Source organism: Chelonoidis abingdonii, chromosome 2 (assembly GCF_003597395.2).
Source record: "Chelonoidis abingdonii isolate Lonesome George chromosome 2, CheloAbing_2.0, whole genome shotgun sequence".
NCBI lineage: Eukaryota > Metazoa > Chordata > Testudines > Testudinidae > Chelonoidis > Chelonoidis abingdonii.
Window position 1 is genome coordinate 266,510,725 of NC_133770.1, and position 16,850 is coordinate 266,527,574.

General features: G+C 44.2%; 1 protein-coding gene across 1 annotated transcript in view; it reads right to left on the bottom strand.

Annotated features, from left to right (window-relative positions):
• The window catches only part of LRP12 (LDL receptor related protein 12), a 78,424-nt gene extending 68,624 nt beyond the window's left edge, over positions 1 to 9,800 (bottom strand). Inside the window, 2 exon segments of the mRNA XM_032786443.2 lie at positions 9,477 to 9,655; positions 9,657 to 9,800. Coding sequence (XP_032642334.1) covers positions 9,477 to 9,655; positions 9,657 to 9,688 — 211 coding nt within the window. The 5' untranslated portion in view covers positions 9,689 to 9,800.
• Positions 9,801 to 16,850: the final 7,050 nt, after the last annotated feature.

A 16,850-nucleotide genomic window follows, 5' to 3' on the forward strand; every position in this document is an offset into this window, starting at 1 on the left:
GGGGGGGGGGGGGGCTGTCTTCCCTCACTATTTAGATGTTTTAGAATATCATCTTTCCCCACACCACCATTCCTCCGCTTCCCCACTCATTTTATAGACATGCCATTCTTCAGGATGTTTGTCAGGCACCACATGCGTATCTTGCATGTGCTCAGCACTCCATGTCAAGTTCTCCCACAGTACGCACACACATACTGGGATTTAGGAGATCTGCTCTATTCCTGGTTCCACATTCCTGTGTGACTTCGGAGAAGCCACTTAATTTCTCCATACCTCAGTTTCCCTATCTGTAAAATGGAAATACTGCTTTACTGGAGTGGTGAGAGATTTCATTAATATTTGTGTATTTCTTAGATACTCGTGTAACCAACTGACACTATCCTGTAAAATCCTGCACAAATTTTAGATAATTAAGATAGTTCAATAAAGTTTAAATTAAACCTTACTGAATTAGAATTAATACCTATTATTCCTGGGGGAATTCTGCAAAATTCGGCATATTTTATTTGCCAAAATAACACTATACAATACGCTTGTTTCAATTATTTTTTAATTATTTCAAAATACCTATCAGCAATTATGCCTGTAACAGACACAAAAAAATTCCTTCAGGAGTAGAGAGTTAAGGAAACTGCTATGACAAATCAGTTCCCATTTCTCTGCCCCCTCTCCCCAGAGCCCAGCAGGGGGTCCACATACCCCTTTCCCCAGAGCCCAGCTGTGCCCCCTCCCAGCCCAGACACACTCACTCCCTCTCCACCAGAGTCCAGCCCCGGAGCCCGAGCCCAACCCCAACCCAGACACTCACACCCTCTCCCTCATGGACCCCAGGGATTCAGAGGAACAAACAGCTTGATGGTGGGTCCTGAGCTTGTACTGAGTTTCCTGTATGCCAGCAGTTCTCAAACTGTAGGCCAGGGCACCAAAGTGAGTTGCAACACTGTTTTAAAGGGTTCACATGGGCTAGTGTTAGATTTGCTGGGGCCCGGGGCCAAAGCCCAAGGGCTTCAGCCCTGGGTGAGGGGATCAGGTTATAGGATCCCCACCTTGGGCTGAAACCCTTGGGTTTTGGCCTCACCGCCCAGGCAGGCTCAGGCTTTACTACACTACCCCAGCAAAGGGAACTGATTCTTTTTTTAGGTCAGGAGGAAGTCAAAGAGCAATGAAGTTTGAGAACCCCTGCTGTATGCCCACGCATGCCCTGAAGGAAGGGGGTGAACTGCAGCTGTCAGGGACCCTCCAGCTCCTGCTTCCTCCCTCTACCAATGTCTATTTGTCAGCTGGGCTGTGCCGGGTCCAATGATCCCTAGTGGCAGCCAGAAGCTTTGCAGCCCATTTCGGGGTGGGTGGGGGGAAGAAATTCTGTGCAAAAAATCATGAACTTCTGCACAAATTCTGCATTGTGCAGTGGCAAAGAATTCCTGCACAAGTAACTTATTGGTAACATTAAAAATGAAACTGTATGTACTGGCATAGCACTGGATGTATCTTCTATAGTAGAGAGGAGGAATGCTAATGAACTTCCTCCATTATCAGCCTTTGAAATCTCCCTGTAGAGATATTCATAAACTAGTTCAAACTAGATTCTCCAGAGATCAGCAAAGAAAAGATTTTGGGATAAAAAGCCTGAGTTTGGGCTGCCTCACGGCCTTCTTCCTGATCCTGCAATTGGATAGATCCCATGGTCCCCAGAGACCCCAATCCTTATAGGAACGATTGAAATGACTTGCTATTGAAGCCTCATAAGACTGTGTGCTGGGGGGAAGGGGAGGGAGATTTGAAGGACTTACCGCTGGAATCCATGTTAGAGCTGGGATGAACTCTGGTAAGCTTATTAGCATGCATGTAGGTTCTTTTATTGTTTTAATATGTTTTCTCTGTAATTTTTTTACCCTGCTTGGAAAACTGTGTGGTAACTTATATTTAGGGCTGTCGATTAATCACAATTAAGTCACACAATTAACTCAAAAAAATTAATTGTGATTAATCTCAGTTTTAACCACACAATTAAAATAGAATACCAATTGAAATGTATTACCTATTTTGGATATTTTTCTACATTTTCAAATATATTGATTTCAATTACAATGCAGAATACAAAATGTACAGTGCTCACTTTATATCTATTTGATTACAAATATTTGCACTGTAAAAGTGATAAAAGAAATAGCATTTTTCAATTCACTTCATACAAATACTGGATCCTCTAATTTCTATTTAACTCTTTAAATTGCATTACCTTCCACAAAAGAATGAATTGTTTAAAATTCTATGATTACAGTATACATTTTAAACAGGTTATTAACAGCAGATTTCCAGATACATTAGTAAATTTAAAACGGCAAAAGACTGATCACCACCCTCAAATAAATGTTGTTAACCTCAAGCATTGCTAAAACATGTCCCTAAATTTCCAAGATTTCAACATAAGACCTTTTCAGGGAAGTGCTACTTGATGTTGTATTTATGTATATAAATTCCTTCGTATGTGCATACATGCAAGTAATTTTGTTATATTTATCTACACCAGTGGCCCCCAAACTTTTCAGGGTTGTGCCCTCCCTTACCCCTGTCTGCGCCCCGCATCCCCACACCAAGCCAGGGCTGGGAGCAGGGCTGCTGCTCAGGGAGGGTGGGGGCATGGACTGGATAAGGGGGCAGAGGCTGGGGCTGCAGATGAGGGCGGGTCTAGGCCTGGGAATGGAGCCAGTGCCAGGGGCTGAGGCCGAGGGCAGGGCCCAGAACAGAGCCATGACCAGGGGCTGAGGCTGGAGCCGGGGCCTGCGGCTGGGGCCAGAGCAGTGCTAGAAGCAGAGGGGGGCTGGATAGTGCTCCTTCCCCACCACCTCTTGTGGGGGCTGGCCCGGTCCCACCACACCCCACATAACATTCCCCCATGCCCCCCTACAGGGGTGCACCCCACAGTTTGGGGACCTCTGATCTGCAAACATGGCCTTTATATGAAGGCAAGAATTCAGCATTTTGTAGTTTCTAAAGCTATTCCAATCCACTTTCTTCTTAGACCAAATTATAATCCTTGAGAAAATTATTGTTTGAAGAGAAGACAATTTAAATAATACACACAAGATTTTGGAACTGCTGAAGTTTGTTTCAAATTTTAGATATGTTTAGTAGTTTATTGCCAACCATACTGCACACTTTATTTACAATTTTTTGTCTAGACAGTGTTCCGCAATATCATAAGAAGTTGTCAAGGAACAGTCTTTGTGTAGATTTAGACTAGAGGTCCAAGAAGGACCTAAATCTAATAATTTTATTTCCTCAGTATTCACTAAGGCTGTTCATGGTTCTCAAATGCTATTGCATTTTATAGCAGATTTAGTTGAGTCCCCAAGCTCCACATTGTTAGCTGTCAAGTTCCAGAACTACCAGTTTTTTAGGTTCCTAAGGCTAGGGACAAAGAGTTCAACAACAACAGAGGGTTACCAGAGTTACTATTCAATTGGTACTCACCTATGTAATCCAGCTACCCACCTCATGCTTTTAATTATAACTGTGAGAGGGAGTGCACACATAGGAGTGACAGTCAGGGAAAGAAGAGGCTGGGCCTGGAGTTAGGCAGTATACGTACTACAGCAATCAGGTAACAGCTAAGGGACACAAACTTCAGCCAACCGAGCAGCAACATTCAGGCCCCAGGGGAGGGAAATATACTCAATGGGTAAGGCAGCTACAAAGGGCCTGATCCCCAAACATTTTTTCTGCACTCATGTCTCAGCAGGCAAATAGGAGCCCCTGAGCAGCTCCAGCACACCCAGTAATAGTCTGGGGACTGGATCACCTGATTATTCACAAGTCACAGCTTGCTCATTCACTCAATCAGGATGAACAGTAAAGCACAGGGATTCAAAATTTCCATGACACCTCACTGCCTGAGGACTAAGTGTAATTGTACTTGGGTATGCACAAGTTGCTTAACATCCTTCTGCTTCTGTTCCTTCCCTTCCCTTCCTACTCTTGAAGCAGTGACTCAAATGCTGACTTGATTCTCACTCCCTCCTCCTGCCTCCAACTGCCACCAGTGAAAACAGAAGTGGATTCCTTACTTTCTTCTCTCTCCACTCATTTAATTAAAAAATTTAAAAGATTAAAAACAGAAAAGAAAACCAAGCAGAGTCTGGGCCATATTATTCCTTCTCTTTCTTATTAAACAGAACTTATAAAAGAGAACTTACTCCATTTCCTCTCCCTCCGCAACATAGAAGGCATGACTGTCTTCTTGTGAAGGTCCTTCCCAACTTAGGATCCTCTGTCACCACAGCTTTTGCAGGCTTTGTGAACTGCTCTGCCCAGGGCTACTACCTAAACTTCGGCCATGGAATCAGCTGCTTCTTCAGTACCTTCTGACATGAAGCATGTTAGGAAAATGGAAAGATGTGGTCTCCACAACAGAGACGCCTTCCCTAATTAAACCCACCATACAATTCAGCCCCAGGATACGGCACCCTGCTGCACGGCGCTGCAATTCAAAGATGTGAAATGATGATTTTACATTTCCTTTTCCCAACTGATATGCTGTGAAACACCCCTTGCAGACATTCAGCTTTAGTTGGCCTTATTTTACCATGTCAATATAAGAAATTTTTAAATGTTATGTCTCCAAGCTAGTAGTAAATAACTGTTCTGTTGGAAACAATTTGAGATGATAGTTGTATATATCCTGTTAAAGATATTTTCATTTACTTTAAGAAGGCAAGCATGCTACAGTAGTTTCTTCCCTAAACCACTGCAGCACATATACAAAGAAGGATAAGTGGAAAACAAAATGTGCTGATTTGTATGGGAAGCAGACCACGCATCCCTGGTGTTCATAATACTGCCACATCTTGTGAATTAAGCCTCTGAGGTCATTATGCCTTTGAAAACAACTTCCTTTAACTCTACCTAAGGGGGGAAAAGGTAGTTAGAACTACTGTTTGATGACAGAGTTTTGTTATACAAAAGGATAATTTGCATGCATTTATTATAACCCTGATTATGGAAAACTTCAACTATTTAATACAAGCTTCAGTTTCTCAAAAGAATTCATTTGAGCCCAAGGCTCCCTATGGCAGTACTAAGGGCTTGTGTACACTTAAAATGCTACAGCAGCACAACTGTAACGCTTCAGCATAAACATTACCTATGCCCATAGGAAGGATTCTCCCATTAGGGTAGTAATCCATCTCCCATGCGGATGGGACTGGGGCTGGCACCTGTGGCCAGTGCGTGGAGGGAGCCCGGGACTGGAACTGGTGGCCAGCACCTGCTGCTCTGAAGCTGAAAGCAAGGGCCAGAAGCTGAAGCTCCGCAGCTGGAAGCCAGGGCTGCGTGGCCATAGCCAGAGGGGGGCAATACCTGCTGCCCCGTGGTCAAAGCCTGGGGGCGCACAGCCAGATTCCTGAAGTCCTGCTGTTGGAGCCTGCTCCCCAAACCACCTTCTCATTGTGGGTCAAGAACTTATCTTGCTCTTGCAGCATTGTGTCCCACCTCTCTCCAGAGACGGTGCAGGGTGGCACATCGAGGAGCAACAAGGAGGAGTGCAAAGGGCTGATGCTTTGCCTCCCACCATTGCCACCCAGGAGGCTGCCGTGGCCATATGAAAAGCCTCTGGTGGCTGCATGCGGCCACAGTGGCCATGTCTGAGAACGTTGCTCTAGTGGCTGCTGCTCTTCCATTCACTAGAGGTTCTCTGAGTCTGTAGACATCACTGCATCAGTTGTACACAGGTCATATTTTCGAGCATTTTGCAATCATGTGGTCTACAAATTTTTTAAATGAAAGCTAGGATTTAGGTTTCATAGTATGACCCTGCAGTTGGCACCAAAGGAAAGGGTCTATTGTAAGTATATCTAACCTGGCCCTGATCCCAAAGGGCACCTAAAGCACAATTGTGAAGAGCAAATTAGATTTATGCCTCCGTGCACAGAAGATGGTGAAAGATTTTATTCAGACAAATTCTCGGACCCTTTGTGATAACAGGCACTAAAGTATATTTATGGGTTTGTATTATCTGATTCAACTAGGCTGATACAACATTAAATTTATTATTTTTATTTTCAAGGAATACAAAACCACTCTAACATGCTGGTTTTAATAGTTGTGTTAAAAGTAATTCCAACAAACAATGACTGTTTATCGAAATATCTTGTCCAGTAAATTGTAAAAGTAATATTACTAAAAAGGATCTGAATTTAGCGTACAGCGATTTGTTAAGGTAAACGATCTTGTTGGGAGAACGTGTTTTGGCTCTCAAATCAACCTACGAGAATTATCATTTCTTTAGGAAATTAACTAAATTATCCTAGCAAAGTTCTTCTCACCCACTTGCCTGAGTCAAGCAATTGTTTTTAAATGGATGAGTAAATTATTATTCCTCCCTCTCTCATCATTATAGACTGGTAGGAGAGTAAAATTTGTACCTGGAATGGTACGTTTTCATGGTACTTCTGTAAGCTGAACTAAAAAAGAAAAACTAACTGATTTACAATACGGTTATTGTAAATCAAAATCACCTCTCATCTCTCTAAAACCTGGACTGGTACTAGTCCATGACCAAATACCTCAAGTCTCAGAACATTAATATTTTTTCCTACAGCAATTTATTTTCCTGTTGAGCAAATAAGTCAGACGTCTGTTGGCCAATGACTGATATAAAAGATGAGTCCCTCAAGAAAGGTTAGAGACAGCACCCTGGTAGAAGTCTCAACACCCTTTTTCCTTCTTGGCAATAGACACAACAGAGGAGATTGAGCTGCTCAGCAAGGAAGCAAGGAAATCATTTGTGGAGCTCCCAGACTCAGTTCTCCTCTTATCTTTGACTAGTAGGTCCTTGGTAATAATCTTGTCAAACCTGACTAAAGCTCCATGATGTGATCAAGGAAGATTTTTTTTTTCCAAATACATAGATATGTTAGACATCTTATCACAAAGTACACATATGATTTTATAATACTGTACAAATACTGTAAACGACATCAGGAATCACAGTTATAAACTTGATTTCCTTTTTGTTTGGTTTAGTCAAAAAGCCTCAGAGCAATTAAAAAAATTAACTCATAGTGCTTAGTGCCATGCAAACTGCATGGATGGACATACACACAGTTTCCTAAAAAAATGAAATCCTGTCTGCTTTACATGGACATTAAAGATCACATAGTACATTCCACAGCATTCCCAAAGTCTTGGGCCAAGATTTCCCTACCACTTCCTGCTATACTACAGATCAGTTTTCCTCAAACTGTGGCTTTATTTCATTTGTGCTGATGCCATATTGGTGCATACTCCAAACCTTGACCAATTTACTCACAAGTTATACTCCTTATCCCTATCTATCTAGTCTTCCTAATTCTGGTAATTTCAATGTTGACAGAAGCAGAGTATGCAAAATTTTGGGCTCTGGTATCTCTGCCTCTTCAGTCCTGCATACTATGTTTTTTTTAAAAAAAAGAAACTGAAGGAGACGTTACTTCTGTCAAAGACGCCAAAATAGCTGTGTATTCCTGTCCTTTTGACGGCATGATAATTGAAACTAAAGGCGATGATACAAAATGCTGAAGAACTTAAGAATTTCAGCAAGGAAGAAGAAAATCTAATGGATGAATGTGATATAAGATCAGGCCTCATTCTACACACAAGTATTCTCATGATTTCAATAGGATTACTCACATGTGTAAATTTAAAACATGTAAGGGCTTGTCCGTGTTATAGATTTACGCACTACTGCAGTTGCAGTTAATATAGCAATAGCTACATCAACACAGATCTCCAGGATAGATGTGCTGCTCCAATGTAAAATGGGGCTTGCACCCATTCAATTTACCCATTTCCAACTTGCAGTAGTGCATTGCATCTACCTTGGGGGGTTATAGTGCTATCAGCAACGTAACTATGTTAATGTAAAAGCAGCAGAGAGTCCTGTGGCACCTTACAGACTAACAGAAGTTTTGGAAGTGGGTATTCACCCTCGAAAGCTCATGCTCCAGAACTTCTGTTAGTCTATAAGGTGCCACAGGACTCTCTGCTGCTTTTACAGATCCAGACTAACATGGCTACCCCTCTGATACTATGTCAGTGTAGATACATTGGTGTAAAAATCTCGGGAGCAGGAACCTGTAAGGTTGTGTCTACACTGCAGCTCTTATGCCTCCCAGCCTGGGTACACAGCATTGCACTAGCTCTGCTCCCCCATGCAAGCTAAAAATGGACATTGGGGCTCAGACTCTCAAGCTCTTCCAACCCGCTTGGTCCGAGCTCATGTGGCTAGCCTGAGTATCTGCCAGAGCATCTGCCAGAGCTTCAATGTCCACATTGCTATTTTCTGTGTGCTACCTCCAGCAAAGCTAGCATAAGTCTTTCAATGCAGCCAGAAGACTTGTTCCCAGCTGCAATGTAGATACACCCTAAGTGTTTGCAGAATCGGGGCCTTACACCTGTTCTGTTAATTAGCACAACAAACCCTGAAGCCTCAAATTTAACAATATACTTAAGCACATACTTAAGGTTTGGCAACGGCCTAAGTAGCTTGCTGAATCAGCACCGCAATTTGTAAGCTCTTCACAGCATAAGACATTCTCTACCTTAGGAAAACACTTTAACACATTGTGGGACCTAATGAAAACAAATAACACCAGAATCCAGTAATGAAATTCTGTCCTCAGGCAGAACTCACAAAGAAGCCAACAGGAATTTTCCACTGTAAAATCTGAGTAACAACTGCTGGATTTGGCTTATTGTCTGTAAATCACTCTGAAATACTTTGTGAGGAGAAATTCTGCAAGAGATAGAAATGATAAGTATTTCTTTACACTAGGCTGAGGTTTTGGAAAGACATATGAGTGTTTATGTTAATATAATAAATCACAGTATCATTACAAAGGCTGAACAAAAACAAAAAAAGCCAAAACAAAAGCTCAAGGCCTTTCTGTGTGTGAGAAACTCATCACATAATATTAGCATTATCATATTATCATCCAGCATAGTCCAGGGACCACATCCAGTGATGACCAGGCCTCATCTGTCTCAAACTGGCCAGGCTGGAGTACCCTGCAGGGATTTATTAATTCAGTGATTTTTACAGTCACACACCGGTTCTGGAGTCTGCAGATGCGCATAGGGGGAAGGAGGTATCTGGGCCAAGTCTCAGGCTGAGTTTGAGGGAGCCCCTGGGGGAAGAGTCCACCACCACCACCAGCTGAAACAACAACAGGGAGATATGGCTGAAGAGAGGGCCTGGGGGCGGGGGGTTAAATCCAGATCAGGCGCGGGGAAGGGGCTCGGAGGAGAGAGGGTTGGGGTAATTAAACCGGGGCGGGGGTAGGGAACCACGGGAACCTCTCCCTAGCAGTGGGGCTGCGATGCCCGCCCCTCACACACGGAGAAGAAAGAAGACAAAGCAGCCTTCATCCGCCAACCCTCCTCCGCAGGCGGGCCCCCCTGCCCGGGGGCGGCGAGGCCCCTCAGACACGGGTACCTACCGCAACAGGAGAAGACGAGGAACAGGAGCTGCGCCGACCGCCAGCCTGGGGACGCTTTTGTGCTCCAACAAGGGGCCATAACACCGCCACGGGGGGAGGAGCTGTAGCCGCCGAGCCCCACGCTAGAGCTGCCGCCGCGGGAGAGGCCGCGCGCCCCCTCAGACCTGATCCCAGCTGCCTGCCTCCGGGAGAGCTAGCGGCCCTCGCCTCATCCGTCGGCTCGGGGATCCATGAGACTCCGCCGGCCCCGGCCCCGGCCTCCTTCTCGCGCGCTCCGGCGGGGCTCAGTGCAGCTGCGCAGCCGATGGCCGAGCGCATGGATTTGCTCTCCCGGGGCCCCGGACGGGGAGAGGAGCAGCAGCCCGAGCTCCACCCCCACTGCTGGCCGAGGAGGGGGCGGGGCTTGACGAGATGGCTGCGCGGCGGCCCGCCCCCGCCTCTGTGACCTCTTGCTCCCCGCTGGCCCCCGGGAGGCCAGGGCTCATTCTGGCAGGAGCCGCCCGAGAAACACAGACCCTACAGCATCTCCGCGCCTGCAGCTGTCAGTCAAGCCCAGGCCACAGCTTCTTGCACTAGTGACAACTGCCCAGCTGAGAGAGGCGGGAAAGGCTCCAACCTCTTGGCCCTTGCAGACGCTGGCCAGGCCACCATGCGGCTCATGGGTTGTCTACATCTAAATTGTTGCAGCAGTGCCTCAGTGTGGGCAATACATATGCCAAAAGGAGGGATGTGGCCATCTGCATAGATAAGCTGCCTCCTGAGGCACTAGCTAGGCCAACAGAAGAATTATCCTGTCAACCCAGAGCTGGCTACAATGGGGGTGAGGTGGGTTTAACTATCCCTCAGGGGGTGTGGCTTTTTCACAGTCCCGAGCAACCTACAGCAAAAGCTGTATCTGGCACTTTGCCAGCTGGAAGGCTCTATAAACTGGCATTTCAGATCTTCATTGAAAGTCTGGTTTATATCCGAATGGCGTGGAGCAGGTTCCCTATCTGGCTCCGCATGGGTCGCTGCTAGCAGTCCCTGTTGCTTCTATGTGGAGATGCGGCCAGGCACCTCTGCGCACTGACCCCACCCCATCTGCTCGCTTCGCAGCTCCCATTGGCCAGTTACCATGGCCAACAGGAACTGTGGGGCGGTGACTGCGGGCGGAGGCAGCACACCTAGCTGCACCTCTGCCTGGGAGAAGCAGGGAAATGTCACCACTTGCGGAAAGGCAACCAAGGTGAATGTTGCCTTGATCTGGCACAGTACACCTCTTCCAGTGCCCGAGCCCTGAGCCCCCTCCTGCACCCAAACTCCCTCCTTCTTAGTAACCAGAATTTTTATCTTACCCAGCACCCCCCATTCCTCCAACATGCTGGATAACAAAGCTTTTACTGTAGTAATATTAACCTAATTTCTTAGTGCAGACCAGTACTTAATCAACAAATGCATAGCCAATATACATGCTAGGCTTAGGTGACCGTGCACAGGAAAAGCTAGGGCCATCTTACAGAACAAAGTGTTTAAAGTACCTAAGGGTGTATTTTTAACTTTTAATGCTCATCTCAATAGATTTCTTTTAAGGTCAGGAAAGCAAGATTCAGGAAGATGTTATTCAAAATGCATATGAGTCCAGTGCCCTCTCTGCTACCGCCTACCTCAGTCACTGTAGACAGCACTACAATCCTGCTTATCACTCAACCCTGCAAACTTGGGTATCATCTTCAAATCAAACCCCTTTCTAAGTGTTCGTATCCAGGCTACATCAAAGTTTTACTGATTCTTTCTGCAGAATATAACATAAGAACAACCATAGCAGGTCAGACCAAAGGTCCATCTGGCCCAGTGTCCTGTCTTCCAGCAGTGGCCAATGCCAGATGCTTCAGAGGGAATGACCAGAATAGGCAATCAAGTGATCTGTCCCCTGTTGTCCACTCCCAGCTTCTGGCACACAGAGGCTAGGGACACTCAGAGCGTGGGGTTGCATCCCTATCTTGGCTAACAGCCACTGATAGACCTCTCAGTGATATGGCATCATCTCAACATTTCTAAGATACAGCCTTTCCTCTCTACCCACACAGAAAACACTCTCATCCAGCCTCTTGTGTCTCAATTATTGCCACAACTTTCTCTCCAGCTTTGATGCATATTCATTCAGAATGTTGCTGCAAAGATCATTTTCCTAACCTGTTGTGTTCACCATGTCACCCCTCTCTCTGCATCTGTCCCCCTTCTCTGTCACATCAAACACAAGCTACTTGTCTTCACTTTCAAGGTCCTTCACACCCTATCACCCCCATCTGTCATCTTTCATTCACTATCATGCTGTTGACTTGCACCTCTAATCACTCCATGCACCTCTAAGCCTCCATTACCCAGTTGTTAAATGTTTAAGCAAGCACCCTCCATTCACACTCCCTCATATATATCAACAGAACTAACACATTATCCTCCTGCAAAACTCTCCTTAACACTATTTTTCCATGATGCCTACAAAAAAAACTTAATAATTAGGTCCATTGGAGTATTGGGACCACAGCCTATCATGCTAACCAATACTGTCTCATTGTACTCTCCCATCAAGCTCTCTATCTATCTGTTGTGTCTTGTCTTATGCTCTTTGGGGCAGAGACTGTCTTTTTGGTCTGTTTATGCAGCACCTAGCGCAATGGGATCCTAGTCCTTGACTGGGGCTCCTAGGTGCTATGGTAATATAAATAGTAAATAATAAAACAATTATTTAAAAAAAACCACACTGATTTTTAGCTTTAAATCATCTTCTGGGCCAGCTGAACTGATTAGGTCACTTTCTTCTCTGAATGCGTCTACTGGCTCCTCATGTTCTATTGCATCAGATTTAAAATGACAGATTACTTCCATCAAGGTTTTGGATAAATCTGCCTCTTCCCTTGATGAGCTTCATGTGAACCCTATGCCCCCTTGGCTTCATCAGTCACCATTTATTAATGGCAGTAGTGTCCATGAGCCCCAGTCATGAACCAAGACCACATTCAGATAGGTGCACAATACAAAAAGACAATACATGCCCCAAAGATCTTCTCTAAAACAAGAGACAACAGGTGGATACAAAGAGACAGATGGGGAAGTACAAGGAAACATTGAAATAATATTGGCCAGTAAAACACCAGCTGCCTAAACATTGCCAAGTTTTTTATAGGCATCATGACAAAGGAGTCATGGGATGATTGGAAGTGGGAGTCAACATCTCAGTAGTGACTAGCAGATGATATGTAGGATAGAATAGGCCCTAAAGGGCCCTGAAACTGAACATAAGAATTTCATCTTTGATGTGATGGAGAAAGGGAAGCCAGTGGAGGAAGGCAAAGAGTGGAGTGGCATGAGCAAAGCAACAAGCTAGGGAAATGATCGTTGAAGCAGTATTTTGAATAGATGTGAGCTGGGCAAGATTGAATTTGTAAAGACCATGAGAAAAGAATGTTATGGGAATTAAGATGGCAAGATAATGAGATGATGATGGCATTTGTCAGACTGTCAGATAACTGCCTCCATTCCTTCTTCCATGTGGCTCCTTATGCACACCAGATACATGATGCTAGAAAAAATTGTATAGTGGGGGTGCTGAGAGCCATTGAACCAAACTGTAAACCTTATATATAATGGATACCAGGAGGTGCAGTAGCACCCCCGACATCCCTATTTCCAGTACCTATGATCATATGTGTTAGTCATAAGATCCTTTAATGCTCTGCCAGCTATGGCTGAGTTTAGCCTAAATGAGGTATTTTACACACACTGTCACCTAGTGGCTGAATTGTATAATACAGTTTAGTATTCTATTACTCCTGAATGGAGAAAAGGGATGGACAACTCTAGCTGTCATAAAAAAAATAAAAATTTAAATGCCCAGATCACACATGATTGAGATTGACAGTGGGGAGTGCAGCAGAAACCACTGACAGCTAGTTTTTTCCCTAAGAGAGAAAAATCAACAGAGCAAACTCTACAGATGGTGGATGCAGAACAAGAAGAAAACTCAAGGATTCTGGACTGATAACAGCTAGTTATTGCAACTAATTGACAGCCAGATGACCAAGTTATTACATGGTTACATCATATATTTAGAAAACCAGTATGATTCAGAGACACTTAACAGAGTGATATGTATGGAACTTCAAAGACAGCATGATAGTGTAAATGGCAGGAAAGCAGAACTTGAAGGGGAAGATGTAATAGAATGCTAAACTGTATTATACTGTTCAGCCACTAGATGGCACTGTGTGTAAAAAGTCGTTTAGTTAAGATAAACCAGGGACCGCCAGCCTTTGGCAAGCGGCCTGATAGGGAAATCTGCTAGCTGGCCGAGACGGTTTCTTTACCTGCAGCATCTACAAGTTTGGCCAATCGCAGCTCCCACTGGCCACAGTTCACTGTTCCAGGCCAATGGGGGAAGCTGGCCACCAATTCCCACAGCCCCCATTGGCCTGGAATGGCAAACCGCGGCTAGTAGGAGCTACAACTGGCCAAACCTGTGGACATTGTAGGTAAACAAACCGTTCCAGACTTCCAGCGGATTTCCCTGATGGGCCAATCCCTGAGCTAAACTCAACCATATCTGGCAAAGCATTTTAAGATCTTATGATAAACAAATTGAATAACTTTATGCTGGAGCAGTAATTAGCACTATACTACTATTGTGCATTAAAACAGGAAAACATAATTACCCTGAAATGGCTCAGATGCTTTTTCTCAGACCAAACCCAGGTTGTCATTGTAGGTAAGCATTCCTCCAACTTCAACTCAACCTGGCAGGTGCAGCTATGGAAGAGTTTCAACTGGAAACTTCAGACACGGATGATGTCGTCACACTATTTTTTCCTTCAATTTTTATTCTGGGTATTCTTTCTCTTCTACTGTTGGCTGTTGGTTCAACCTTTGCTTGCCCCTTCTTTTGCAATCACTTCATTACAGTTCAGGCTTACTTCACCTATCCTTTATACTCCTCTCCTTCCTTCTATATCTCCCTTTTCTTCCTTTCATTCCATTCCTGTCCTCCATATGCCTCTCTCTCTTCAATCTCCCCTTTCACTTCCCTCTGTCTTATCCATATAGATTATAAACTCTTCAGCACAGGGGCTGATGCGTATTGTACATTTGTGCAGTGCCTCGCACAATGATTTTGGGCCCTCTAGACACTACCATAATACAAATAAAGAATAAGAATGTGTGCAACTTAAGATGTTAACTATGAACGCTAAAGTCCTGTAGGATCTGGGTCCCAGCGAACTGAAGAAATAGATCCGTTCCCATTGTGGCAGTAGAGATTATGAGAGAGATTCTTGCTAACAGTCCTTAGATTTAAAAGCCATGGGGCAGAAGGGCAGACAGGCCCTGTGTGCTGGAGTTCATTTTGCCTGTAAGTTCAACAGATCCCGTCTGTGGAACACTAATATTTTTAATTTTGTACTTGTGCCCCAAGTTTGTATAATTAAACCCATTTTATATATTTTAAAATCATAAGCAATAGAACATCAGAACTTCAGACATAACATTCCATTCGTTTTATAACACAACACAAACAATGAGCATGAAACCAAGAATATCACCTTTCATCTATTAAACAAATGAGGTGTGTTTAGAAGAAAACAGTTGTTTGCACAACAGTTGGGAAAAGGAGGTTAATAAGCAAGTTCTTTATTTAGCACCTGAGTCTCCTCTGAGGCAACATCTACTCTAGTTCTAGAGCACACTCAATAACTGCACCGCAGAACGATGAAAGGCAATAGAAGTTTGTCATAAACAGATAGTAGGAGTTAATAGAACAGAAGTACTTTATATCTCTTTTGACTGTAAAGGGTTAACAAGTTCAGTAAGCCTGGCTGTCACCTGACCAGAGGACCAATCAGGGGACAGGATATACTTCCATCCTTGAGGGAGGGAAGTTCTGTGGGTAGCTGTTAGGTTTTCAGTTGTTGTTCTGCGTCTTGGGTTTGAGAGTTGACAACCAGAAATACGTGCAAACCAGCGTTTCTCTCCAATCTCTTCTCGATCCAGGCTTAGTTAGAGAGTTCAGCAATATAGGAGTACCTAGGTAGAGTAAAGGCGAGTATGAACTTATGTTTTCATTTCTTATATTTGCAAATGTCATTTGGCTGGAAAAAGAGTTAATTGTGTATTTGGCTGGGAGAGGAGTCAAATTTTATTTTTGTCTAGAGAAAGGATTTTAAATGGGTACTTGATGACTAGCTATAGCTGAAGAAGGGTAATTCCCAGTGGTCACTTTAGGCTGAACAAAGAGAACCTCGTATCCGTAGATACACAGTAAATTATTTATCCGAGAGAGCATAATTGCACACACCTTTCCACTCTGTGCCTCAATATTTTGATCATGTCAAACATATATATAGTATATATAGCTTCTTTGTTAACGTATAATCAGCAATATATTTGGTTTTTATATACTTATCATCTGGCGAAATCTGGATGCCGTGACTGAGTTGTAAACCCTAGAGTACCCAGGATCTGCTGCAGTCAGATGCGGGGTGGTTCCTGGAACCCACCCAGAGAAATAGTGAGTGTTGGTAGAAAGTATATGGAACAGGGCGAGAGTAGTGTTTCCCCTCTGTGTCTGCTAGCGGATACTCTTCCTCCTTCAGGGAAGAGTCCTGGGAGGGGAGAGAGAGAGAAAGAGGAGAGGAGAGAGAGAGTTTTAACTCATCTGTTTGCTGATCAAGGAGGTTGAATCATATAATCTCCAGAGGTAACCCAGGGAGGGAAGCCTGGAGAGCCAACAGTGGGGAAGAGGACATTCCACTTGTAGAACCAGCAGGGCTGGGATTAAAGGGAGAGATCCCTAGGCCGTTTAGGGAACCAAAAAGAGACAGGCACTGGAATTCCTGGTTGGTGGCAGCGCTACAAGTACTAAGCTGGTAATTAAGCTTAGAGGAATTCATGCTGGTACTTCATCTTTTAGACGCTAAGGTTCAGAGTGGGGAATTATACCATGACAAAGTTGCTGCCAGAAATGCCTGGAGCAAGGCCACTGTGTTTAAAATATACAGCAATGACATGAGCAGGGTCTGCTTGTGTTCTGCTATGGTGAATATTGGTATTCCCATCCCCTTTTGGAGGGAATTTAGCAGAATGCTCACGCAGTCATCAATCTCTCCTACCATTGAGTATTAGTAGTATGGTAGTGCCTAGGGACCAGTCAAGAATGGAGCCCTGCTGTGCTCAGCACTGTATAAACATAGAGCTCTGGGTAGGGGAAAGAGATACAACATACAAGCAAAGTGAACCAAAAGATGGTCTGCAACCATTATTAATTTAGCTGCTCTTTTAACTTAGTTCCCCACCTGTAAAATTGAGATATTTCCTATCTCCACCCTTTGTCTGCATTCCCTGTTTAGA